The following is a 26,397-nucleotide window of genomic DNA, read 5'->3' on the forward strand; positions in this document are numbered from 1 at the left end:
ATGAGAAGAATCTGGAGGAGAGAGACATGCCAGTGATGCCAGTGTGCTGAGTGTGGTGCAAGAGCAGGGCACTGGTAGTGGGGGTGTGTCCGTGCGAGTGTCCTGAGGATGCCCAGGCACAGGGAGTGAGATGGTGCAAAGTGGGAAGGGAAGTTGGGGCCTGCAGGGAGAGGAGCACTGATGATTTTCTATGGGACACACGACCAGATGCTGCGCACGCAAATACGTGTGTCCTAGTGCAGGGATGTGCCAAGCCTGTTGTGTATTACTGCCCCTGTGCCACGTCTGTGTGCAGTGTGCATGTGCACCAGGCTCTGGAATCTACAGTCAAGTCTGCTCCAAAGTTAGATTTTTTTCATTCATTCATTCCACAACTGGGAGTGCCTATCACATACCAGGCCTCGGGCTGGGCTGGGTTGGTGGATATAGGGTACAAGCCCCTGCCCCCAGACAACTCAAAGGCTGGTGGCTAAGGGCAGACACAACCCATGGTGACTAAGTTACACATAGATACACTTCTCAGGCTGTGCAACAATACTAATCCTCTCTGAAACAGGACCTTGGAGATAGGTTCAGGGGGTAAGCCCAGGACAGATTCTGCTGCCCATTGCCAATCTCCTGGGGTCCCCTCAGAGGAATGGAGATGGCACAGGTGAGCTCCCCTGGTGAGGGTGGAGCCCTTTGTGTTTCCCTTTCTTGTAGGTAGGGATCTTGCGGGAGGTCTCAGGGGAGTGTCTCAATAGAATATGCATCAGCTTCCCAGGGATGCTCTTTCAGGGTCGTGGTCTCCACTGATTGGTTAGTGCCAGGGGGGGTCATAAGTCAATGTATCTGGTCTTGAGTCAGCCATGGATCCCACCTGTCTGGTTTTGCTGCTTATCTGGGCCTGGAGCTCAAATACAGTTGAGGCCTAGATGTTATCTTTAGGGAGGAAACTCTCAGGGGGTCTAAACCACAGGACTAGGGATATGCTGGGGGAGGACAGGTTACCTTGGGGACAAGGTTCTTGTTTTCCCAGTTTTGCCCCTTGCTAGGCACCCGGGGCTTCCTGCCCTGGTGAGTTTCTGTATATCTAACACTTTCCCAAGAGGAATGGGGGAAGAGTAGAAAAGGCTTTAAACTGGAGATCAAGTGGAGCTGGCTCGCTGGGACACCAGCTGGCTCCGCTACGGTGCCAGTCAGCGGGAAGCCCCGCCCACAGGGCACTTGGAAGCAGTGCCCGCCACAGCCTCCTGGGGGCGCTGCGTGGGGGCGGGTGCTGAGCAGGCGGCTGTCTGGCGCTGCTTTCACTTGCTGGCTCTCGCTCACTCGCGGGGAGTTTCCTAGCCTGCTCAGCCTGCCCTGTGCACACCAAGAGTTCTCCCCGCGTGTCCACAGCCCTGCTTCTGCTAGGCTGCTCCAGCCGCTGCTCGGCCGGCCACCCAGCCGCTCGGCCAGGCCCGCCGGTGACATGGGCTTCCCCGCTGCCCCGGAGGCTGGCTGCCGGCGCTGGGGGCCTGTGCTCCTCGCTCTCTTCCTGGCTGCCTCCCGAGGTAAGGTGACAGAGCCCGGGGGGAACAGAGTGGGTTGGGTAAGGGGGTCGCAGTCTGGATGGGGTGCCCCGCTCCCTCAGGGAGGCTGCTGGGACAGCTTAGCAGGGGGCAGGGTCTCTGCCAAGTGCCCTGGCTGCGAGGTGGGCACCTCTCTATGCTCTGACAGCTGCCCAAGCAGCTGCCTATCCAACTTCCTTGCCCGGAGAGCCCAGGGTGAGAGCAGCTTCCGCAGAACAGGAGATGAGCATTGTGAGGACAGCCCCAATGTGTTCTAGTGAATGCACTGGCTTCTGACACCTGTGGCATCTCCCTGCCCCTCCCGCCTCGGGGTTCCAGGATCCCACAGGGTGCAGGGGGTGTGGTCCTCTCAGCCTGTGCCCTGTCCTCTGGTGACACTCCTGCTTCAGCCTGGCTGGGCACTGGACAGTGTGGGCACTGGTCCACTCCCAGACATGGGTGCCCGTCTTGTCTTTATCCTGAGGGACTGATGGCTGAAAGTTGAGTGGTCAGCTGGTTCCTGGCATCCTTGAGAAGCTGAGCTCAGGGACCCACGTGGGGTACTTTCCCAGCTCAGCTGTGAGTGCACTCTGTGTCCTTGGGCAACTTATGGCATCTTTCTGGCCTCAGTTTCCTCAGCTCAAACACAGAAGCCCTACACAAGGAGGTGCCACTTTCCTCTTTGGACAAGAGGAAAACTATGACAGCTCCAGGTGATATTCTGGCCACACCACAGGAACTCCTGGTGGTGGTGGTGGTGGTGGGGGTCATAGTACCCACAGCCTGGCCTCCAGTTCTTGCCTGCCCAGAACTGAAGAGGCTGGATTTCCAGGGAAGAGCAGGCCGGCAGGCAGCCTGTGGAACGAAACTTTATGGGGAGGGCCCTGGGAAAGTGTGAGTCACGCAAGGAGTCAGAGGGAGGCAGGAGGGAAGCTGGAAGCTTGGCACAGACACCCAATGGGTGGGTTAGAGAAGAAGGAAAGAGGAGGGGAAGGACAGGGTAAGAGACAGGGGGAGACATGGAAAATAGGCAGCATGGTATCTCAGTACTTGGACACTGGTCTGGGCCTCTGGCAAGGAGGAGGGAACCCACAGACAGTGCTGCCTAAATTCCAGCCTGGATACTCAACCCTGGAGAGACGGGGATTGGGGGTTGGAGGGCAGTCTTGGCACCAGAGCCATAGCTCATGTCAGGACATGGCTTCCAAAAGGGGCAGGGGATGGTGGCAGGCAGGAAGGAGCTCCTTGCGCCACCTGCCCTGCCCTATCCTCTCCAAGTGACCCCGAGAGGCCCTTCAGTTTTCTTACCCATCTCCTTCACTCCCTGGCTGGGCTGTTCTCTGTTCAGCAGCCCCAATTTGGGAAACTGAGTTCTAGAGAACTAGGGTTTAGAGACCCAGCTTGCAGAGCAGCCAGGGGCAGAGACTCAGAGCCCCTCACTCCATATTGTCTACATAGCCAGGAGCCTTTACCGCCAGGGGTCTTGGCTACTCAAACAGCTTGGTACTCCAGCTCTTCCTGGGCCCAGCTCAGGGAGACAATCAGGACGTGAAGCAGCTTTCCACAGAAAGCAGTCTCTAAGTTTTGAACAGCTCCGAGACTCAGCATTCTTAACTGCAATATGGGCATACTACTGAATATTCACCTTCCTGCCTGGTACAGTGTACAAGGGAGATAGATGCCAGATGGGAGGCCTGGTTGTAGGTGTGGTCAGGAGCGCCTGTGAGTTGGAAAGACCTGCTTACCAGTGAGCTAAGGTGCTAGGTTGCCCTGGGCAGAATTGCTCAAGTCAGTCTTTATGTTTGGGAAGGCCAGATGAAGGTGGCTGGTGCAGGCCTGTTCACTAGCTTTGTGGTTGTGCCATCACCCAGGAGAATGGTGGTGGTGAGTATGGTGCTCAGGAACCCAGGGAAACTTGAAGATACCCCTTTCCTGAGTCTGGCTCATGGGGACATGACTGGAGGAGGCACCTGGGGAACCAGGACCCAGCAGACTCACAGGGTGGCTGAGCCTCTCCTTGCCCTATAGGCATTCCTAGGACCCATTGCCCTTGCCATGTCCTCATTGGCTGACCTAGGAGTCCCAGACTCTGGGACTAGCACATGGTAGTGCACTGGGGCCAGGGAGGAGAGACCCACCTTCCCCTTCAAGGTAAACAGAGCTGCAGGGCCCTGTTGAGTAACCCCCATGGCGCAAGCCTCTGATGCAGCAATGGTCAACACTTAGGAAATCCATGACCCTCTTCCCAGAGGCCATGGGGTAGTGAGAAACAGCGTTCAGACCGACTCATTGGCAAGAGGGAACATCTACCCAATGCCAGGGGCATCCCACAATTCTGGGGAGCCCTTCTCTGAGCTGGGCTGGCTGCTCCTGTTTCTCCTCTTATAGGGCAAAGGTTCCCTGATGGGGCCTGACCTCTCTGGCTCCCATACACACATGGGGCCCCCTGGCAGTGACCCCTTCAACCAGCACTGACTGGGCCATACATACTGAGCTTGAGGCCCCAGGTTTTAGGCCAACTATGCGTCCAGGATCAGTCTAACCTCACCAGGGGAAGGTGAGCTGGGGATCGGCAATGCAGCTGCTGGTGGACCTGGGATCTCCTGAGCTGCACAGGCACACCCACTGGCACCCTGTGTAGGAGCAAAGCAAGGGACCTGGAGTGTGTACCTACCCTGCATGCCAGGGCTTCCTGTACGGCTCTGCTACTTAACAGTTTGGCTTTGGGAGTCAGTTAGACCTAGGTTTGAATCCCAAGATGCCATTTACTGCTCTGTGACTTTCGACAAGTTTACTCAACATTTCTGAGCAAGTTCCCTCATCTTGCAAAATGGGGGTGATGATAGTACCTCCCTCAGAGAGCTACTGTGCCAAGTCAGTGCACAAACACTGAACATAGTGCTTGGCACCTGGTGAATGCTGTGTAGTTTATGCTGTTTCTTGGCTTCTGGAGGCCACATGGCAATGGCTTTGTATCTGAGCTCCTTGCTGCCTACAGGGCCCCGTAGAGTGGCCAGGGCATGGGAAGACACTGACTCATTTCACTAGGACTGGACTCTCTAGAATCCTGGAGTTCTGAAGGATACACAGGCTGGGTCTAGCCACCTGTAGCACCCATAGGCACTTAGAGTCTGAAATGTCCATGGAGGTGCCTATGGATTCTCCTCCTAAAATTCCCCAGAAATGGCGACTTTTCAACTTCAAGGCAAGTTGGACTCAGGGTTTGCTTGACTCAGAGGGGTCTTTCTTGCAACTGATCTTTATCTCATCCGATTTGTTTCGACTGACCATCCCCAGAGAGAAAGACTGGCCACTCATGCCCATGAGTAATTCAGCAATTACTGATCAAGCAAGCCCAGCTCCTTTAACCTTCCTACAAAGGATCTCATTTCCCATGGGGACATGAGGTCAAGTCCTGCCTCTGCTGCTCATCACTGTGGGACCATGAACACACATTTCCCCTTGATGCAAGCCATGGGCAGGCCGGTGACACGGTCTCAGTGAGGATGTAGTTCTAGAATAGCGTTTTCCGAGCTTCTGTCATTGGTGCATCACCTTTGGGATTTCGGCAGAGTCTGCCCAACATGATTATACTTATTTTTTCTTGAAATCCACTCATTCTCTTACTTAAGTAAATAGATTTTAAAAGGAAACTTTATATCACTGCCATAAATGGGAAGCCAGTATTACTTGCCATAAATAGAACAAAATCATAAAAGTATATAATAGGAAGATCAAATAAGGGTATTAAATTCTAATTAGAAACTGTAGCCTGGGGAGCCCGAAACCTGCTATCCTTTGCAGAAAGCAAAACAAAAACAACCCCAAAGCCAAACAAAACTAAAGGAGCTTAGCAAATGACAGATGTTTTGGAGACATATTGGCATCGAACTGGGACTTTCACTTCGATGTAATCGGGACTGAAGGAGAACTGAAAAGGGAATAACCTTCTCTCTGTGTGATTCAATGTACTTAATGTGGTAAAATGAAAACTACCTGTGCTGTTCGTGTTGTCAGCTCCTCTCCATCAGCACAGGAGCAGTCTCACCTCTGTAAGGAGCATTAGCTGGTGGTAGAGGACAGGTCAGCTCTCCAGGAGGAAGGGAAAGAGGCCAGTGCATTCAGAGGGCCTTGCTCGGCTTTTTCCAGCCCCAAATTCTCTTAGGCTCTGTTGCCTTCCCCAAATAAATACAGTGCTCCGGCCGGGTCCTCTCCTATGCTAGGGCCAAGTAGCCACCCCAATTACCACAGGGGGACAGGGGAAGGAGCTCACAGCCTCACTGGCACTAAGTTGTCCATCTACAGCAAGGAGGTGGACCTCCTGTCAGTCCCTGGCTACCTCTACATTCTAGAGCAGGGGTGGGGAACCATTTTTCTGCCAAGGACCATTTGTATATTTATAACATCATTCCCAGGCCATACAAAAATCAACTTAAAAATGAGCTATGAAAAAAAGCTCCTAGATTTATTGAATTTCAAGTCCCGCCTGGGGTTGCCTTGGCAGGGCCAGACTAAATGATTTTGTGGCCGTATAAGGCCAGCCCTCGGGCTGAATGTTCCCCACCCCTGCTCTAGAGGGTAGTCCATGACAACAGACTTCCAGAGCCAGACTACTGGGTTCAAATCCTAGTACCACCACTTACTTTTCAAGAGATTCTGTGCAAGTTACTTAACCTCTCTGTGCTTCAGCTTCGTCATCTGTAAAATGGAGGAGGGCTGAATAAGTGAATCTCTGTGAAAGTGATTAGAATGACGCCCAGCACAGAGTAAGCGCCAGCTGCTACTACCCCACCTAGCCTCCTGCACCGAGGGTAGGGCGCAGAAAGACTTGAACCTGGACCTTAGGAAGTCTTCACAGCACAGGATCTTGAGGGTAGCTGACTGGAGCTGGTAGTCTGGGCTGCATGCAGTCATACTCAGGGAGGGCCTGGGGGAGCTGGGAAGGAGTCATCCAGAGAAGCATCCACTGGCAGGGTCTCAGGCCAGCAGCCCAGGCCCTCCCCAGGGAGGCGAGGTGGCCTCCAGCCTCCAGCCCCGGATGCATGGATGCTTTCCCAAGGTGCTGGAAGTGCGGCTTCCTCCAATAGAGTCTGGCTTCCCCTTCCCGGACTCCTTGGTCCAATGTGAATGGACACTTCCTGCGGGGGCAGGTATCAATAAACACATCTGAGGTGCCCTTTGTCCTCGCTGGTCACAGAGCCCCAGGGGCGGACCTGCCGACTTCAGGCCCTCAGCCCCTCTCCCAGGGGCATATCCTGGAGCTTAGCTCTGGCAGTCTCAGTCCTGATTGGTCCTTGCCTCTGTTTCCCTCTGTGCTCTGTATCTTGATAAAGAAGTAGCCTAGGTTTTCCCTATACCCTTCATGAACTATCCTGGGGGAAAGGGCCTGGCAGGGAGCTGGAGACCAGGTCCATGTATGTCTGGGTCCCCTTTGAGGGCAAGGATAGCAGGCGATCAGTAGCTGTTTACTTAGGAGCCCTAGCAGCTGGACAGAGTTCAGCCCTTTGGGTGGGGCCTCCAACACAACCAGTTAAGATAGGGACCCACCTCCAAAGGCTGGGGCGTTGCCTTAGCAACTGTGAGCTGAATTTATGCTCTATCAGGGAAAATACACAAGCCTGTCCACACCCATACACCCCCATCCCGTGCACACTCACAGAGTTCCATGAGGCCCCAGCTGGGTAGAAAGAGGTGAAGGTCACAAAGAGATGAAGTCAGATAAGAGGTCCTTTCCCCTGTACTAAAACAGAACCTCTTACCAGAGGCTGAGCACACCTGTGGCTGAGGGTCCCACAGCTAGAAGGCGGCAGAAGCATAACAAAATTCTGAGCAGATGTCCCTTATGGAACCCTGTACTCCATGGCCTTTCTGTCCTGGGCGTGGCTAAATATTTTTTCAGATTTGGCCTGAGGCAGAGAAAGGATGGTTGTGTGGAAAGCAGAGTCAGTTCAAGGCCAATTCACTCTTAGAGGCTAGAGGATGAGATGTCAGTCCTGTCCCATGGAGGCATGGGGTCTCTTCCTGTCTGCAGTCTGGTGTGTCCAAGGTGTGGGTCTCAGCTCAGCCACATGGGGCTGTGTGGCCTTGGGCAAATTGCTTGACTCCTCTGAGTCCATTTCCTTATCTTTAAAATGGGGATAATAGTACCTACATCAGGGGGTGTTATGAGAATTAAATGAGATGAGTATAAAGTGTTCAGCAAATCCTAACACAAGGGTAAACACCTGTGATCACCTCTGCGGCCCATTTCTTGCCCTGTTCCTCTGCCCTGAAGAGAGATAGCCCTTTCCTCCTGCTACAGGGTTTCAGAGCTAGGGGTGCCAGGAACTTGGGGAATCTTCTCAAGATGAAGAAAGGCAGGTCCAGAGAAGAATTGCACCTGTCCAAGGACATGCAGTAGGGACATGGCTAAGTGGGGATGGGGCCCAAGGATCTGACTGCCCAGACCAAGGTTTTAATCCTGAGACTTGGAATTTTCCAGGTTCCCAGCATTCTTCCCCCAGGAGCTTTTGCCTTCTTACCCAGTGGTGGGTAGGGGCCTGGGCCAAAGGGCAGCACAATGACTGGATGGTTCCCCCTTGGGCACAGGCTCAGGCCCCAGGCCATTTTCCTGTCCTATATGAACTCCGCCGCCCTGGAGCCAGGGGCCTTCCTCCCCACCCACTCTCCCAAGTCTCTGACAATGACCCAGGTGTCCAAAAGGATCTGCTTACGACAATAAGCAACATCCTCCCACCAAATAATTATAATTCCAGCTGGGCTATATAAATACATATATCCCCTGATAACACATGCGCATGCGCAGCTCTGGATGGGGTGGGGCACATGCACTGTCTTTCCAACACTGTGCCCTTGTGTGTCCTCCCAAGGACAGGCTGCCCTGGACCTTGATCTGGCTTGAGTCTCCCACACAATAAGTAGGATGCTTTCTCTCCCCTAGGGGCAAAACCCTATGGACCTCAAGCCCACTCTTATCTGACTTGTTGAAACAGCACTCTGCTGCCCCCCAAACCAGAATTCTAGCTTCTCCTTTTTTCTAAAAGGGGAAGAGCTTCTTCTGGGGTGTGTGAGGGTTTGGGGATTGAGCAATGCCCCTCCTCCCACTGCCTCTGAACCCCAGTTCTCTCTGTGTCCCCCTGTGGGTTTTCAAGGACATTGTCTCTAGGGCTGAAAAGCCCCACCCACTGTTGTCTGGGTAATTCTGTTATCATTTGCACCTCTGCTTGGACCCTAAGGGCTCTGGGCCTGATGCCCCCATTGGAGGGCCTGCTGCTTGCTCCCACCTTGCCCATCCCACCCCACCCCAAGCTAGCTCCACCTTGCCTACATTTCAGCCCCACCCCTCACTCTGTGAGTAGGTTTTTGTTCTTCCTGGGAGCACCTGGGAGGGTCTTTTCCCTAACCACTCCCTACCTCCATTTATTGGCACAGCCAGTTCTGAGGTCACCCCCCCCCCCCCCTTCCCCTGCACAGGCCTATGAGGGGGAGTTGAGGCTGGCAGGGATACAGTCAGGGGCACAGCCTGACGGAGCTCCTCTTCTATCAGGTCTGCTGAGGAGGTAAGAGCAATGGGTTGCAGTTGGAGGAGGCTTGGTTAGTGCCTACTCTGCCAGACTTCTGCTGGGGACCTTGGGTAGATCATCTCCTCTTTGAGCTTGAGGGTCACATCTGTAGGGTGATAGGCTTAGGCAGTGGAGTCCCTCACTGGCTAGCCCAAGGAGCTACACTCATGGGTCACAAACTCAAATGTTCATGGGGCCAAGCAAATATGGTGAGTGAAGCAGGTGAGGGACAAATATTAGGGAGTAGTGAGGACTGTGGCAAACTGGGATATCAATGGACCATCTAAATGGGAGGCTACTACTCAGCTCTAGCTGATGATAGCCTTGTAGGAAAGCTGGTTTTGTGTTAATTTTCTGATTTTCAAAGAAGGTAAGAGTCAGAATTTTCATATTAAATTCCTGGTTTTTAAATGATGGCAATCTCAAACAAATGTAAAATACATTGAGGGTCAAATAAAACATATCTACAGACTAGATGTGTCCCATAGAATGCCAATTTCTGAAATTCCCCCCCCCCCCCCCCCCCCCCCCCCCAGTATAGTGTCGCACTGCCTGAACTTAATTCTGGCTCTTGCAGTTACTGGCTGTGTGATCTTCAGTAAGTTACTTAACATCTCTGTGCCAGAGTTTCCTTATCAGTGAAACAGGAAAAAACCTCAACACCCATCTTATAGGGATGTTAGACATGCCCATAAAGCACTTAGCAGGGCACACAATACAGTTTATTTCTTCTCCTAGTTCTAACTAGGCCCCGCTTTACCTGAAGCCCCCATGCTCCAGGTCCTGAGCTCATATCCTCTGAAACTTCAGGCAAACAACTTTCTCTTTCTGGGCCTCTATATTTCTACCTGAAAAGGAGACCATCATTTTGCCACAGAAGTTCTGAAATCTCTGTTCACCTTGGCAGTGACTTTCTTTAAATCTGGGGCTCCCAGACACGGCTCCCTCTTACTTGTGGGTAGTGTCTGGGAGGCTCTAGTGTGCTCTGTCTTCCTTACCTCTGGGGCCTAAAACTCTGCCCTTGCAGCCACATTCTTTGGGGCCGTGGCTTTGCTACCTCCTCACACTCTCAATATGCAGGGTTCCAAGACTGAATCACAAGCTGTTAGCAGTCATTCACAGCTTAGTGAAAAAGACTAGGAAGCTTGCTTATCCATTCTATTGTGCAGAACTACTTTTCTTCAATTGCTGAAATGAATCAGAGACCCCCCTAGCTCCCATGCGTCAAGCACCAACTCCCAGCCAGGCATTTCAGAGCACTTCTTGTAAATTATTTTTAATTCTTGCCTCAGCTCCAGCAGGTAGATGTTTTCATTTTTGTTTTAAAATGAGGAGTCCAAGGCTCTGAGTTTAAGTAACTTACAGTTACGGGACTCCAAGGCAGGCTGGTCCAATTGCAAAGCTACACCAGGCTGCCTCCCTCCCGACTGGGCAAGGTTTTCAGATCAGCAGGCGGGTCCCAGGCTCTAAAGGCAGGGGAGGAGTGTCTGAAGGAAATGGTGCTTCCTTGGGTTCAGGCAATGGCAATGAAGAGGTCATACCTGTTTGGATTTGGTACAGATTTCCAGTCTCTCCTTCCTTGTCTCCTGATCTACAAATGCCCGAGATGCCAGTAAAATGAAAATATCACTAACATCTAATAATAATAGCTGCCCTCCCTATGTCTGTAGATGGCATTAGAGCTCACATCTTGTGTTCGCAAACTTTCCCTCCTTCAGCCCTTTCACAACCACCTGCCTGGTGTCTCTCCTACTCCTCACTCAGCATCCCTGGGGTAGGGGGGTCCCCCAGCTGGGGAAGCGCCCATGGCTCCTCCACAAAGCCTGGGATGGAGCTGGGTTCATGAATAAATGAAGGCTCAGGGAGGTCAGCTGACCTGCCCGGGACCTGCGGCTGGGGAACGTGCATCTTTGGAGCCCAGGCCAAGGTTCTTCTGCACTCTGTAGGCACTGAGAGTAGCACTGGCTCAGGCAGGTGACAGGCTCTCATCTCTCTGAGCAGGTCTGGTGACAGCCTTCAAGATCGCCACACCATATTCCTTGTACGTGTGTCCTGAGGGGCAGAACGTCACCCTCACCTGCAGAATTGTGGGCTTGGGCTCCGCGGCCAAAGGACACGACGTGTCCTTCTACAAGACATGGTACCGCAGTTCACGGGGAGAGGTGCAGGCCTGCTCCGATCGCCGGCCTATCCGCAACCTCACGTTCCAGGATCTGCACCTGCACCACAGTGGCCACCAGGCCGCCAACACCAGCCAGGATCTGGCCCGGCACCATGGGCTAGAGTCAATCTCTGACCACCACGGCAACTTCTCCATCACCATGCTCCACCTGACCCCACAGGACGACGGCCTCTACTGCTGCCTCGTGGTGGAGATCAGGCACCACCACTCAGAGCAGAGGGTCCACGGTGCCATGGAGCTGCAGGTGCAGAGAGGTGAGGACTTCCGACACGGGACAGCCTAGGGGGTGGTGTCCCTGTGGGGATGGCATGTGTGCCCATGTGCAAGGGTAAGCAGAGAGGACAGTGTGACTGCGGGGGTATGGTGCCATGTATCCGATGGGGTGCTGTGTGTGATATTGTGCTGAAGGGTGTATGATTCTATATGGGTGGCAGTGGCACTCTGGGTGTGTGTGAGATGGGGTGGCCACACGTGTGGAGCTGTGTTTACCTCTGGTCAGCCGGGTGTGATGGAGAGGAAGGGTGCATGTGGCTCTGTTTGTGACAGTGAGGCTTTTTAATGGGAGAGTGTGCATGAACCTGGGCTAGGAATGTGACTGCTCGCGACGGTACCATGACCATGATATGTGACCTGGGGTGAGAGTTTGTGAATGGTCAGGTGGCTGTGGGGGAATATGTATATGTGAGTGTCTCTCCAGGTAAGGGTGCAACTGGACTGGACAGAGGTGTGGGCATGGGCAGGTGTCCACATGCTCCTGGGGTGGCATGAGAATGGGCAGGGCATGCCTGGCTGTGCAGGGAGAATATGCCTGTGTGCGTGTGTGCGTGCGTGTGTGCAGGTTCCACCTAGGCCAGTGCTACTGAGTGGACAGTAGCATGAGTAGCTGTGACAGGAGAGGGGCATGCCAGCCTAGACAAGCCTCCCTGGCCTCCCTGGCCTCACACCCACCTAACAACCCTTCTCTTTGCTCCCACAGGCAACGAAGCCCCGTCCAAGTGCATTGCATACCCATCCTCCCCCAGGGAGAGTGAAAGTAAGGGACCATCCTCTTGCCCTTCTGGGTTTTCTGTTCTCCTGGACCCACACCCTGTCTTAAACTCTGACTTCATCACCCCAAGCCCATGGAACCCCCATTCCTCCTCCTCGGCCGCTGCCCTCCCTTTTGCTTCCTCCTTCGCCTGACCATTGGGCTGCTCACTCTCCTTTGAAGGCCCCAAACCCGAGAAAGCAGGCTCCCAGAGCGCCTGCTCCTGACTCCCTGGGTAGCCTGTACCCTGGCAATGACCTTTGGCCAGGTGCCCCCGTGACAGGTACTGGGTGCCACAGGCTGCTGAGCTTGATTTTAGTGGGCTCCCCTCCTCCCCACCTGCCCTCTGCCACATGGGAAGGTTGGAGGGCTGGGGGCAGTCAACTACTTAAAATTTCCTTGTTCTGTGCCTGGGGGAAGGAGGAGAGAGGGGCTCAGGAAGGGGACGGAACTACCTTCCCGGAGCTCCTACTATGTGCCAGGCCCTGTGCTAAATCCTTCGAAGTACTGATATCTCAGTGGATTCTCATGAGAACACAGTGAAGCAGGCATCACCATCTTCACTTCATATACATGGAAAGGGAGGCCCAGATTTGCCCAAGTGCACACAGCCGACAAGGGTAGTGCAACTGCGACTGCGGTCACTTCACCTTCTTCCCGCTCAGGGGGATGCGCAGCGCACTGGGTAACAGCCCCCTGCTGTTTGCCCAGAGAGGTGCCCTATGGGGTATGGGGACACTGCTCTAAGGGGCACCTGGGCACTCAGAGGCCAGGTGAGAATGCCCAGCAGCCTGGAGACAGCAGGCCAAGGGGAGTCATCTTTGGAGTGCCCCACTCTTCTGAGAGGAGAGGGTCTTGGCTTCCACAGCCTTCTATCCATCAGTATTTTTTGGGCATCCATGTGGACCAGCCCATGCCCAGGCCCCTCGAGATACAAAAGTACAGACCTTCTTTCTGCCCTCCAGGAGCACGGGTACAAAGACCAAGCCAGGAATGGGAGCTGCTCCACTACAGCCTCAGCCAAGTCCCAACCCAAAGGCTGCCGTGATTTTCTACTCAAACTACTTTTTTTTTAAGCCAAAAAAAAGCCAGGAACAAAATTAGAACACATGTTTTGGTTTGAGCCAGACCCATATGGAGTTAAGAAACTCTTCAATTCAAGCCCGTCTCCTTGCGCACTGCAGACCTCACATGTCATTCGGCACCAAGCCACTACCGTTCTTACTTCCTCCACCAGCAAACTCTCTGGTGAGGGTGGAGAGGGGCCTCTGACTGGCTCCTTCCTTCCCATGCAGCAGTCTCAATACTGTGCAGACACGCGTGCCTGTGTACAGGATGGGTGAGCTGCACCTGGTGGGGTGCATGAGCGTTTACTTCCCCATTGCTCCTTCCACTCTGAGCAACCTCCCAGTCCCACTTCTTCCTGCAGAAGCTCCTGCAGAACGCCCTTAGAGACAATCACTTCCACCACTTTCCCCATTTCACCGATGGGGAAACAGTTCAGGCAGGTGAAGGGACATGCTCCTAGTCTCTCAGACCCAGAGCCAAAAAAGATGCAAGAGCGCCTGCTTCTCAGTGTGCAAACCCTGCCTGAGCACTGGGCTGCCCTCCCATCTGTCAACACCAATTTTCTGAAGTGAGTTGTATGAGTTAAGTCTTGGGGACAGAGACAAGAAATACCAGAGGGGATGATGCTAGAGAAAGCAGGTACGGAATGGAGAGAGAGCTGAAATTGGGTTCATTTTTCTTGATCTAGACTCTAGAGAAGCAGCTACTAGAATTAAGGGATCAGAGTTACTTGGGAAATCTTAGGAGTCCAGCTGATAGAGCCAGAGGGTAAGGTACAACCTTGAACTTGACTGCCAAAAGTGGGTTAGGCTTCCTTTGCTGGGCACCCCTGCTCTCAGGTTTGAACATTGCCTTCCTCTCTAATTCATGGCCATGTGCAGCCTCACCCTGACCCCTGTTTCCCTGAGTCTCTGTCCACAGTTAATTGGCTCCCTGAGGGCCAAAGGGACATGCTTGCTTCTCCCAGTTGTTGAGAGCAGGAGGATGGCTTCGACAACCTCTGGAATCCCCTTCCAGTCCTCTTCCAGACTCTTGGTTCTGGAGATCTGGAGACTACAGCTGTGGCGGAATCTTGGCCCTATGGTGGGTGTTGTCTCAGATAAGAAGAAACCCAGCTATACTTTTGGGTGGGGTGTGGGGGTTTGGACAGCATCTCCATTCTCTGGGGACCACTTGTGCACTGAGAAATGGGAGCAAGTGTGTCCCTTTCCTACTAACAGGGGTGCAAATCAATGTTATCTAAGGAGGTGATTCGGAGTTCAAATGCCCACAGGGCCAGGGAGCTGGTGAATAATTTAGTAGGGTAGGGAAGGGTAGAGACTGTGGCTAGCACCCAGCTGCCAATCTGTAAGTGTAGTTTCAACTGCTGCACAACAGGAGGGGGGCCCAGGGCTGCTAGAGCCATTAGGATTTCAAGCAAAGTGAGAGGTCTAGATGTTACGTGAACTCAATTTAAAATGTGGAGTTCATTCTAGTGACGGGCAGTATGGTGAAGTGCTTACGAGCACAGACCCTGAAATCAGCCAAGCTGCTTAACCTCTGTGCCTTAGTTGTCTCATCTGTAAAACAGATGATTATAATTGTACTCACTTTCCAGGTTGTTACGGGGCTGACATGAAGTTCTATATGTAAAGCACTAAGCACCATGCCTGGCACAGAGTAAGTGCTTTTTAGTGCTGGCTAGTAATATTTCTAGTGCGGAATTCTAGGCCTGGCTTCCGAAGTCCACTCCTCCATTGCCCTGTGCCAAGGCAGGATGGCAAGTGGTGGTAGCCGACAGTGGGCACATCCTGTTTTCTAACGGTTTAGAAACATTTGCCTTGTGATCCAGGTACTCAGTGGGCCTCAGGGCTAGCCACTGGGTGCTGCCCTCCGCTGTCACTTACCTTTGGAAAGGTCCCAGTCCCTGTTCTAAGATAGGTGCCCCACAGCAGCTTTGGTACCTGGTCAGCTACTAATGCTTCCAGCCAAGAAGCTCTTTGAGTTTTCCTCCTCTAACTGTGACCCCAGTCTCCTAATGTTGTCTTTGGGAAGTAGGAGGGTGGCTAGTCTATGAAATCATCTGAAAGCCCAAGTCAGCTTGAGGTCAGGGGAGGTAACAAGAAAAGAGACTGAGGAAGTTGGTGCCCCAGGAGCCCCAGATTGCTAGGAGGTTGTGGTTTCTCACCGACCCCAGGGAAGGGGGCTGGGCAGCCCATCTCCCCTCCTCTAGAAGCAACCTCCCTACCCTTCAACATAGGAGAATGCTTTGGTTTGCTTTTATCCAGCACCCTCCCTGGGGAACCTGGCAGCCCAGCCCAACTCCCTCCTCTATAACACCCATCAGGTACTGGCAGGCCCCTCCCATCCCATCCTGCTCTGTAAGGGCCTGGCACAGTCCTCGGTGCTGGCCTGCCAGCTGCCTCTGCCAATGCCTGATCAGCTTCCCAGGATGAGCCTGGCTCTAGATGGCTACTAAGCAGGAGCCTCCCCTCCCCCAAATACTGGCTATGCTGTGGGGAGGGGCGGGGAGCTGCAGTGAGGCTAGGCTCTGCAGAGGAGCCTGCGGACTCAGAGCGCAGTTGGGTCAACAGAGCTGTCACCAAACTCCTGCCTTAAGCCCCCCCCCCCCCCCCCCCCCCCCGCCCCATCCTGCCTAGTGGCAGCCTTAACTCTCAGACCAGGTTGTAAGCAAACCAAGCCCTGATTCCCTAGAGGGGCTGCAGATGGGATACCTTTGTCTGGGGACAGGAGTCAGGCAGGGGGGTTGGGCCAACGGAGCAGGAATTAGGAGTAGCTGACTAACCTCATCAAAAGTTAATTAGTATCATTCCGAGGAGACCTGCTTTGATGGCTAGAAAAGAGTGCTTTGCAGCCCACTTCTCTGATAGAGCCACAACAAGGTCCTGTGATGGGGTTTAGAAGTACTCAAACATCTTGAATCACAGAATGTTTTTACTTTCAGTATTCTACGTCAAAATGCAGCCTCGCTAAGATCTGTGGGGGAGCCTGCTTTAATGTGAAGTGGAACTTGCTTTGTAATGAGCATAGCCACTGTTCCTGCACCAGTGGGTACTTCTAAAGTGCCTGAAAACAGTTTGTTCTCTTCTGCGGTGGGTGTGAACCAACCCTGAAAGCTTGTTTACACCATTGGGTTGTTTAGTAATATGAGACAGAAACAGCCCTCATTCCAAATAAACAGTGCAAAGGCAATGTGGCGACCGCAGCCCACACGCACCTTCCCAAAGCTCCCTGGGGCCAAGCTGACACTGTGACAAGCTACCCTGGCCCATCTTTTGGGAAAGGCTAAAATCGGGAAGGAAATGCGTTTACGCTGGTTGTGGTTCTGAGGGCATGTCTTTTCCCAGCTTAACCCCTGGAGTCAGCACAGACTAAAATAAAGCAAGCCTCTCAGGCTATTGGTGGGACCGCAAAGCAATACAACCTTTTCAGAGGGCAGTTTAGCAACAGATGAAAAGAAAATGCACATACTCTCTGGCTCAGCACTTTCATTGCTAGGTATCATGTACAGAGGCGCCTGCCTGAGTGAGCGAAGGTGCACACAGGAGTTCACTGCTACATTATTGGCTTGTTGAAAAATGCAGGCAACCTGCACATCCACCATAGGGAACTTTCAGTACATTCTGGGTGAGCCACGTGATAAAGCCGGAGGCAGAGTGAAGTAGATCTCTGTGCCAACACAGAGAGATGTCCAAGCTATGCTAAGCGGGAAAAGCAATTGTCACATGAAAGGCACATCATATATATGCTGTATATGCAGAAAACACATCTAAACCATACACAAGAAAAAGGTAGACACTGATTACTTCTTCGGAGGAAGAAACTTAAAAATATTTTTTAAAAAGTAAACTTTTGTAATTTAGAAAGTTTAAAATTTAAAAATGTCAGCCAAGGCCCTGGCCGGGTGGCTCAGCTGGTTGGAGCATCATCCCCGACACCAAAAGGTGGCAGGTTCGATTCCCGGTCAGGGCACATGCCCATGTGGCGGGTTTGATCTCTTGTCTGGGCATGTGTGGGAGGCAACTGATCGATGTTTCTCTCGCACATCGATGTCTCTCTCTCTCTCTCTCCCCGCCTTCCTTTCTCTAAAATCAATAAAAACTTAATGTTAAAAAAAAATCAGATAAGGATTCCCGTTTCTCTAGTTCTTGCCCCATGACTGGAAGTATGAGATCACTTCCAGAGGCTCCACCCTGGAGCTAAGGAGATACGTGTGGTACTTCATTCGTTTATTTTTTTTTGTGGCAAAACATAAAATTGGCCATTTTAACCATTTTTAAGTGTATTATCCAGTGACATTAATTATGTTCATAGCTTGTGCAACTATTGCCATTACCTTTTTCCAAAAGTTTTTCATCACTTGGACTCCATTTGACCTTGAACTCTGTGGCATGGGGCCTGTGAAGCCCTGCTCTACCTTCTCAGGTAACAACCTGTGGCCCAGGGCAGCTGAGCTGCCCCAGTGGCTGGCTGAAGACCCTTTCTCTCTCTTCCCTGGAGCTGCCTCAGCTATAAGCACCTGGCCTCACTTCTGTGTCCTCTGGGCCCACTTGGGGAGAAGGCATGGGACTCTCTTTGAAAGGGGGTCCGTGAAGCTTCCATGCCTCTGCAGGTCACTGAGAGTCTCCCTCTGAGGCCTGGGTGAAGGTGGGCCCCTCTGCTGGCTGGCCTCCCCTCTCTGGGCTTCCTTCTCAGGAGGAATAGTGGGAATGGGGCCTCACCTTGGCTGCCTCTCTGCTCTTTCAGGCATCACAGCTGCTGCCCTGGCTACGGGTGCCTGCATTGTGGGCATCCTCTGCCTTCCCCTCATCCTGCTCCTGGTCTACAAGCAAAGACAAGTGGCCTCCAACCGCCGTGAGTATCCCTGCCCTCCTGGGTGTGGGGTGTGAGTGACCTGCTCCAGCTGCCAGTTTAGCCCCTGGGATTAGCAAAGGCAAGAGGCAGGGCAAGTTCTCTCTGTTCCAGAGATGGGAGCTACTGTAGGCCCAGCAGGGAGCTGAGCTCAATGGCAGAGAGGAGGGGACTCAGACATGCCATTTCCAGGGCTTGAGTGCCCACCAGCCCCAAGCAGTGCTGGCTTTGTCACTCAATAAATATCTGTTGGTGAGTGAGTCATCATGTGGAGCAGTTCAAATTGGTTTATAAACATGCTGCTGCTCAGAGATCCTTTGGGGACCTGCTTTAATGTATAGATGGGTTTGTTTTGCTATTAGCATAGCAATATTTGGGGCAAAAATGATCTTTGGATTATAACTGGGAAGGATCTTGGGGATAAATTACTTTTATAGCTGAGAAACCTAAAATCTGCAGCATTAAATAATTAACCAAATGTTACCTATCTTAGTAAGTAGCTGAGCTGGGACTCAAACTCAGAGCTTTCGTCTCATGCTTTTTCTAGAGAGTATAATCTCACCATATAATAAAAAATGCTCATTAGCATGAATGTCGTAGCCAACAACCCCTAACTGGCAAGATGCTGTGCCCGGTACCCTGCAAAGCTTGTTATATACATTCTCTCACTTATTTCGCATAATGACTCTTAGGATTTGGTCTTTCCATTGTCCCATTTTACAACTGAGCACACTGAGGCACAGAGAGGTTAAGTAATGTGCTTAAGGAACTGCACAGCAAGCAAGTGGTGGAGCCAGGCTTCAAGTCAAGGCAACAGACACCTTTGCACACTCCTCTGCAGGTGACAGTGCCCTTTGCTTTCTTTTGACCTTACCCATAGCCTTGGCCAGTCTGAGTCCTCCAGGGGCAAGACAGTGGGGATTCCTCTGCCCTTGACCCTTGCATTGCCCCTCCCCCCCTTTCCCTCTGCTTGGTTGCAGAAGGTAACCGAGGGAGAACTGCTTTGTCACCAGGTGGCTTTTGGCTCACACCTGATTTCTTTTGGCCGGACTGTAACAACTCGCACCCCTCTCTCCTGGGGGCCCAACATGGAGTTCCACGGAGGGTCACTCAGGGGCTGAGGCCCCTCTCCCTTACTTTCAGGACATTCGTATCTCACAAAACCCACCACAGCCTACCTATACAATACCCTGAGGTTGGGGGTGGGGCAGTTAAGTGGTTGGAGCAGAAAGAGGAACCCAGGGGCTCAACCAGGAAGGAGCCAGCAGCTCCTGCTCATCTGCGTAGCATTTCTACGATGGTGGGTGAGGGGCAGGAGAGAGACCTGCTCTGCTAGGCTCGGCTCCAGATAAAGAGGCCGGTCCTGCCCCCTTACTCCAGACTACGGTGCTGTCTCCAGCGGGGAACAGGAACTGGAAAACAGATTCCAGGCAGAGGATGTTGGGTGGGGGAGGTGCTGCTGTTCCTGCTTTTGTTGCCTCACAGCCTTCCTCACAGGGTCCCCAGAGGTCGTCTAAGACTCTTGCCCATGTTCCAGGAAAGAAAATCAGGAGGAAGGAAAATCAGAGAGGGACATCCCCAGGCCAGAGCACTGTGCGAGTGTGCTGAGGACACAGGGAAACGGGGTCAGCCTCCAGTATCTCCTACTCCATGCACTGGGACGCCTCTCAGGGCTTCCCAGATGAAGGGACCAGGAAGGGACAGATGAGCTGGATGCTGCAGAACTGGCCTGAAAGAGGGAGCAAGTGGGTACATTGAGCCAACCAGGGCTGCGCTATCACCAATGTTGAGCACATCCTCTGAAATGCCAAACGAACCCTGTTTCTGTGATGGGCACCCCCTTCATGGCATCTTATCCCTCAATTTAATATATGCAGTAACAGAAAGGTGTTAATAACTTATCTCTAATAAAAGCATATTTGAAGCCAGTCCCCCGACCCTTTCCAAAAAGAAGTAATGAGTTGCATGACTGAAGTCTTTAGAGACAGACATGAGAGATGCCAGAGGGGACGATCTAGAGAAAGCAGGCGCAAACTGGAGAGGGAGTGGAGGTTTGGGTCATTTTCCTTGATCTAGACTCAAGAGAAGCAGCTGCTGGAATTAAGGGAACCGAAGTCACCTGGGAAATGCCAGGAGACGGGCCACAGGGCAAAGGCTGAATGGCCCGGGGCCTGGTGTGAAGGGTGAGTTCAGGAATGAGCCCCACTCAGGAAAAAAGAAAGAGGGCTGCGATCACCGTGGGGGGCAGTCTGCTGCAGAGGCCAATGGGTGTGGAAACCGATCCTGCATGAGAGGGAGGCTGGTTTCCCCAGCTCTAAGGTGGAACTGCCAATCCTCACCACAAAGAATGGAGAGGATGAACTGAGGGACCGTAGGGAACCCACATGAAACCTGAAGCACAGGAGTCCCCGTAAACAGTAGCCATGTTTCCAACACTGCAGAGATTTCGGGAAGTTTTGTGCAACTTCCGTGTGTTTTGTTGTTGCACTCCTCCCCCATCCTCTGTTTCCCCATAGTTATCACCAGTAAAGCGCTCTTAAAAACGAGAAGGATCTGTGGGAGTACATGGGGAGCTGCAAGAAAGAGGGAAGCTGGAGCCACGGCGTTTGGCTGGTGTCCAGTTTGGGGGTGGGGAACACCAACAGTGAGGTAGGGTGGCAGCAGCTTGGATGAGCAGAAAGTGATGGAATGGCTGAGAAGTGATGGGGTCTCAGGCTCTAAGAGATGTCAACTCTGAAGCCACCCTGTTATGCAACACTGAGGATGGGACAGAGAGGCCCTTGAACAGGAATTGACCTGGCCACACTCCCACCCAGTAAATCACGGATAAAGACCAGACTGTGGCAACTGTCCAAAGAGGAAATAGCAAATTCAAGAGCCATGCCTTTGTTGATGCTTAAATCCTGAAGGTCTAATACCGCCTAAGTCAAGCTATAGGAGAAAGCATTGGTGCCTTTGGTCTCCTGGTCCTACACACTTGAAAAATGCAGCCGGAGTTTCACTTGTCACTGGTCAGACATGCCGCTCACTGGTAAACACACAGAGTGCCACTGTGTGGGCCTCCTGAGATAACAGGTGTGGGATCTAGGGCCAGGCACAGCCCTGCCTGGGCTTACTTCCCTTCCCCAGAGGACACCTGCCAGCAGGCAGGCGCAGGGATGTTATGTTATCTGGGGAAGCCTTCCTTTTTTGACCAGCTTTTCTGTCTGTCTGTCCCTAGGTGCCCAGGAGCTGGTGCGGATGGACAGGTAAGGACCATGGAGACCTTCTCAAAAACCTCCTACAGCTTGCTCCTGCCCCGACTCAAAGCTTGACAGGCTTTCTTTTGCCTCCGAAGGCTTGTGGCCCTGTGGGGCAGTGTCTATATCCAAACTGTGGGGGAAGTTAATGCAGAAGGGGTGGGGTAACTTTCAGCCAGGACAGATTGACTCTCCCCCCTTCACCAGGATCCTTTCCCCTTTCTTCCCTGGTCTCTGGTACCAGGACAGGGGTCAGAATACAGACATGGCCTCCCTGGTCCTCCCTGTGCCCTAGGCCAGATGTCAGGAAAGAGATATTTCTGGGCAGTAGGGGCCCTGTTCAGCTGCCTAGCACAGCTGCTTAGAAGAGCATCTGCCACCTGCCACTGAGGCCTACATATCTGTGAGGGTTGGCTGTTCTCCCTGCCACCCCTCACCCAGCAGGCTGAGCTCCTCTACTGTAGGATAAACCGTGCTCTCACCTTTGGGTCTTAGTGGTCAGTGGGCTGGGGTGGCGGAGGGGGAGGAAGCAGCTGAGCTGGCACCAACACTGAAACATGCAAAGAGGCCAGCACACCTGGAGCTGGAGCCCCTCCCTACAGGGCACTCCAAAGACAAAGCTGTGAGTCAGGCACCGGCCCACATGGCAGAGGCTGACTGGGCTCAGAGGGGGCAGGAGGTCGGGGATGGAGTGGATAGGGGAGTGTGTGCTGGTGTGCCCTGGGCAGAAGCTGGCATTGTGGGCATGCTCAGGAATGAGCCACACTCAGGAACTGGCCCTGGTACCTGCAACACCAAACCCAGAGCTCCTCTGGGTGTTTGAAAGGGATGATTTTCAAGACAGGCTGCAGAAAGTCCTGCTAGTGATCCTACTAGAGTCTCAGAGTTGGAGGGGTCTTCAGAGGTTGTCCCATGCCGAAGAGGGTAAGAAAAGAACCTCTCCCCTCAGCTCCAGACCAGCTGTGGGGACATTCAATCCTAATGCCATTGACTCTACTGACCAAAGAGAAACTTGTTCCCAGATTCCTGAGGCCAGTGTTGTGGAAGTGCTTTTGACCCTGGGCTTCCTGGCAGGGCCCAGGGCAGATGGTCGGACCATAGGACGCAGCTGGAGTCAGGTGTCTTCAGCTCAGGGTAGGGGGGAGAGTGCAACCGTGGCCTTTTCTCTCTGGCCCTGGATCCTCACTCTGAGGCCTGGAGTGGGAAGGCAGGTGATGGGAAGGGAGCAGAGAAGTAGGGCAGGTGGGGTGGGCAGAGGTGCAAAACCCCAGGCAGCACAGATGACTTTTGGTTCTGATTCTCTGACAGCAACGCTCAAGGAATTGAAAACCCAGGCTTTGAGGTCTCTCTACCTGCCCAGGGGATGCCGGAGGCGAAGTCCAGGCCCCCATTGTCCTACATGGCCCAGCGGCAGCCTTCTGAGTCTGGGCGCCACCTGCTTTCTGAGCCCAGCACTCCTCTGACTCCAGCAGGCCCTGGGGATGTCTTCTTCCCATCCCTGGGTGAGTGCATGATGGCCTGCAAGGTCATGACCTCCCCTCAACCTGCAGAGTTATCAGCCTCACTCCCCACTTCCCTGGAGTCCTCACAGTCTCCTGGTGTGGCGCTGGGGGGGTGAAGAACAGAGTAGCCCCCCATTCACTCTGCTTCTCCTTTTTTTTTGCAGACCCTGTTCCTGACTCCCCAAACTCTGAGGCCATCTAGACCAGCTAGGGGCCAGTGGGCAACTGTGGCTGGGCCTCGGGCAGGTGTATGTGGGCCAGTCTGGCCCTCTGAGTGGTCCCTTGGCCTCGACCCTGGTTTCCTCCCTCCAGCTCCAGATGCTTTGAGATATCCTGATGGCCAGATTCTTAACCCCTCTGGATGCTACATGGCAGAAATGAGAAGGTGTTGGATCACTCAGCTCCTATCTCAAGAATGGTGGGGTGCTGGGATCCCATCCAAGACCTGAAATTCACCAGCTACAGGTGCCAAATGATCTACACCCCAGAATTTCCAGCTCTGTGGCAGCCTCTCTGGAACATGAGCCTTGGGACTTGACAGATGTGACAAGATGGACACTGAGCAGATCCTGCAATGCGACTCTCCCAGGAATGAGACACAGGACTAGATGTGGAGAGACTCCTCCCACTGTGTTGGACTGGCTCCCCCATCTCGCCTGAGGCTGCTTAACTGTCAGGCTCACTCTCTGTAACCTTGGGGCTCGGGGCTGGGCCTGCCTGCCTCCAGGGCCATGGGAGCCTTCCCAACTGCCTCCTACCAGTAACGTCTCCTAGGAGCTCTCAACAGCTTAAACAAATCTGGGGCTCCCACTGTCTGCACTCTGGTCTCCAGAGTTCACTGGCCAGAGGCCCCAAAACAGGAAGTACACATTGGGGCATGGTGGCCATTGTGAGCCAACTGGTATCTTGGGCAATGGAGGCCGGGACAGAGGTTGCACACCCACCACAGATGGGGGTGAGGGAGAACCCAGGGCCTGCTGGGAAGCTGAGTGGAGAGGGCTCCACTAATCCGTCTTCCCCATTGCTCTCCTCCTCTGCTCAGTTTGGCTAATAGAGAGGGTGACCAGATAATGTATTGTCCAAACTGTGACACTTTTGACAGTGAAGACGGGGTGCTATTAAAACTACACGGTAACAGGTGCAAACCCTGTGGACAGACCCTAAGAGCTAGGTTTAAATTTCTACTCTGCTTCTGAGGTGCCTGAGACCTAGTTGAGGCCTAGGGAGCCTACCTGCCCCCTGTACTCCCCCTCCCCCCCCCCCCACTGTTCTGTTCCGTTCAATCTGCTGACTGCTCACTGCAGAGAGACCCTGCCAGGTGGGAGGAGCAGGACATGTCCACCGCAGGGTTCATGTCCACTCTGCTAGGCACCCTTTGTTCCCAGCTCCAGCTTCAGGGCACACCTCAAGTGTGTTTTTATGCACATATGCAAGGGAAGTCCTTTGTGGACTTCTGATACAAGGATTGTAAAGCATGGAGAGGCGTGTGTGTGTGTGTGTGTGTGTGTGTGTGTGGTGGGGAGGTCTCTGTACACTCTGGGAACAGGGATGGGTGAGTTTGAGCTGGGTGAGAGCCCTGGGCACTGACTGCAGAGGGCCAGCTTCAATTGGGCATTCGTCTGCCAGCAGCCTACGCTGACTCTTCTGAGCTGGGCCTGGATGTGGAGAGCCAGGACTTCAGGCCAGGATGAGGGACCAGCGGGCAGGGAGAAGCCCACCTGATCAGCTGGCGGGGAGGGGAGGATGAGATTGGGGGGTGGAAGAAAGGAGCAACTCCAGGCTCTCCAGCTACAGTGAGCTGCAGGCCTGCAGCTGGAGCCAGAGAGCCCCTGGATGCAAGGCATTGCGTCTAAAGCTCCCTGGGCGGCCCAAGGGCATGGGCCAATGTGAGTGCCCTGCTATGCCTGGGGCCCTAAGGAAAGGGTGAGCATGGGCCTTGAGATGGCACTGACACCTCCAGTGGCCAGAACACCAAAGCCCAGGCTCCTCTTTTGTTCCTAGGGGGTCCCTTCTTCTCCATCTGCTGCCATGAACACTCAGTGCCAGTTGCCACAGAAAGAGGGTGCTGTTTTCACACCTTGTGGGGGCCCATGGGGCAGGAATGAGCAGGGTGACAGCTGCCTGAGGCAGGGCAGGGCTACCCCTAGAGTTGGAAAAGCCCATAGAGCAGACTCCTACTCTCCCCACTCAGAAAGAGTGCTCCTGCCCTAGGGGAGGCTGGCCTGGCCCAGCCCTCAGCTTCTGACCTGGAGGCAGAGAAAACTTCTAAGAACTTGGCTGCCAGACCCTAGGTCTGTCTGCTGCTGTGTGGAGGGAGGGAGGAGGCCCCAGAGCAGAAAGCCACCCCACTTCCTCTCTAGCTTCCTCCTGCACGGCCTCGAGCCCTTCTTTTCTGGACCCTTACAAGTAAGCATCTCAGCTTCGTGGTTTCCTGTTTTCAGTGAAATTTACTCTGAGCTCCAGGCTCCATCTTCATCCATTACCACACGCCCACCCCCAGTGGCCCTAACACTCACTCTCCGTTGCAAAAAAGACCATACACTCCTGTGTACAGCCCTGGTGGCTGGTCCCCCCTGGCTCAGTACATGTGAGCTAGCGAGCACAGGACAGAGCAGGGCAATGGGAACACAGAGCCTGCCTCCAAGAGAGGCAGGAAGAGCCTGGGGAGGAGCCTGGGGCCTCCAGGAAGTTGGCTGCAGGGTGGGACTGTGGCAAGAGGCTCATAAACCATGACAATATCTGAGACCCTGGGAGGGAAACCTGTGCTTTTAGGCAATAAGTCATTGTTAAGAGATGTATCAGGAATTCACAGGCCTGAGCCCATCTCCCAATGTTTACATTTCATGAAGACCTTCTGCCTCTGTTTTCTCCAAGGGAGTGGAATTGACACTCCTTGAGAATATACCATGGAGGCCACTGCAAATGCTGCTGTTGGGTCAGGCTGGCCCAGCCAGGGGGTCTGTGGTGACAGGCACTGGGGTGAACCACAGGGTCTGCTTCTCACAGGACAAGCTTTGGGGCTGCCCTCATTCCTGCCTGGCCAGAGCGCCTTCTACATGCAGCAGCCTGGGGCAGAGGGGTGGCACTGCCTCCTTTAGGGAGTAGCATGCGGTGGGGGGACTCTGAAGGACACAGTGAGGGTGGGGTTGCAGACGTCCTGTCACCCTCCATCCCAGCATGGGCACAGTAGTCCTGTCTTCTGGATGAAGCCTTACTGGGTGTCAGCTCAAGCTCCAGGGCTGGCCTGAATGTGCTTAGGCTGGGCTATGATTTGCTCAGGGAACACGAACAACAACAATGGGCAGAAAGAACTGGGGTTGTTGGCCAGGATGCTGGGTACAAAGGCCTCTTGAGAAGCAGACACCCACAGACCAGCTGTGCATCTGTCCTGGCCCACGGAGAGCACTGGCTGTCTAGCCCCTTCACTGTCCCTGCTT

At 53.4% G+C, this 26,397-nt stretch overlaps 2 protein-coding genes across 5 annotated transcripts in view; one reads left to right on the forward strand and one right to left on the reverse strand.

Annotated features, from left to right (window-relative positions):
- The window catches only part of CDH23 (cadherin related 23), a 338,466-nt gene that overhangs the window by 33,766 nt on the left and 278,303 nt on the right, over nucleotides 1-26,397 (reverse strand). The gene's annotated exons all lie outside the window — the stretch shown is intronic.
- On the forward strand, nucleotides 1,359-24,447 carry VSIR (V-set immunoregulatory receptor). Its single transcript, XM_016224101.2, has 7 exons — nucleotides 1,359-1,532; nucleotides 11,093-11,527; nucleotides 12,250-12,306; nucleotides 18,115-18,222; nucleotides 21,440-21,467; nucleotides 22,767-22,960; nucleotides 23,125-24,447. Exons 1-7 carry the CDS (start codon nucleotides 1,451-1,453, stop codon nucleotides 23,160-23,162), a joined length of 942 nt encoding a protein of 313 aa, XP_016079587.1. The 5' UTR covers nucleotides 1,359-1,450; the 3' UTR covers nucleotides 23,163-24,447.

Source organism: Miniopterus natalensis, chromosome 14 (assembly GCF_054644295.1).
Source record: "Miniopterus natalensis isolate mMinNat1 chromosome 14, mMinNat1.hap1, whole genome shotgun sequence".
Taxonomy (NCBI): domain Eukaryota; kingdom Metazoa; phylum Chordata; class Mammalia; order Chiroptera; family Miniopteridae; genus Miniopterus; species Miniopterus natalensis.

Coding starts and splice junctions, on each gene's coding strand:
- VSIR (XM_016224101.2), top strand. CDS start 1,451: ATGGGCTTCCCCGCTGCCCCGGAGGCTGGCTGCCGGCGCTGGGGGCCT. Junction 1,533..11,092: donor CTTCCTGGCTGCCTCCCGAG/GTAAGGTGACAG, acceptor CTCTCTGAGCAG/GTCTGGTGACAGCCTTCAAG. Junction 21,468..22,766: donor GAGCTGGTGCGGATGGACAG/GTAAGGACCATG, acceptor ATTCTCTGACAG/CAACGCTCAAGGAATTGAAA.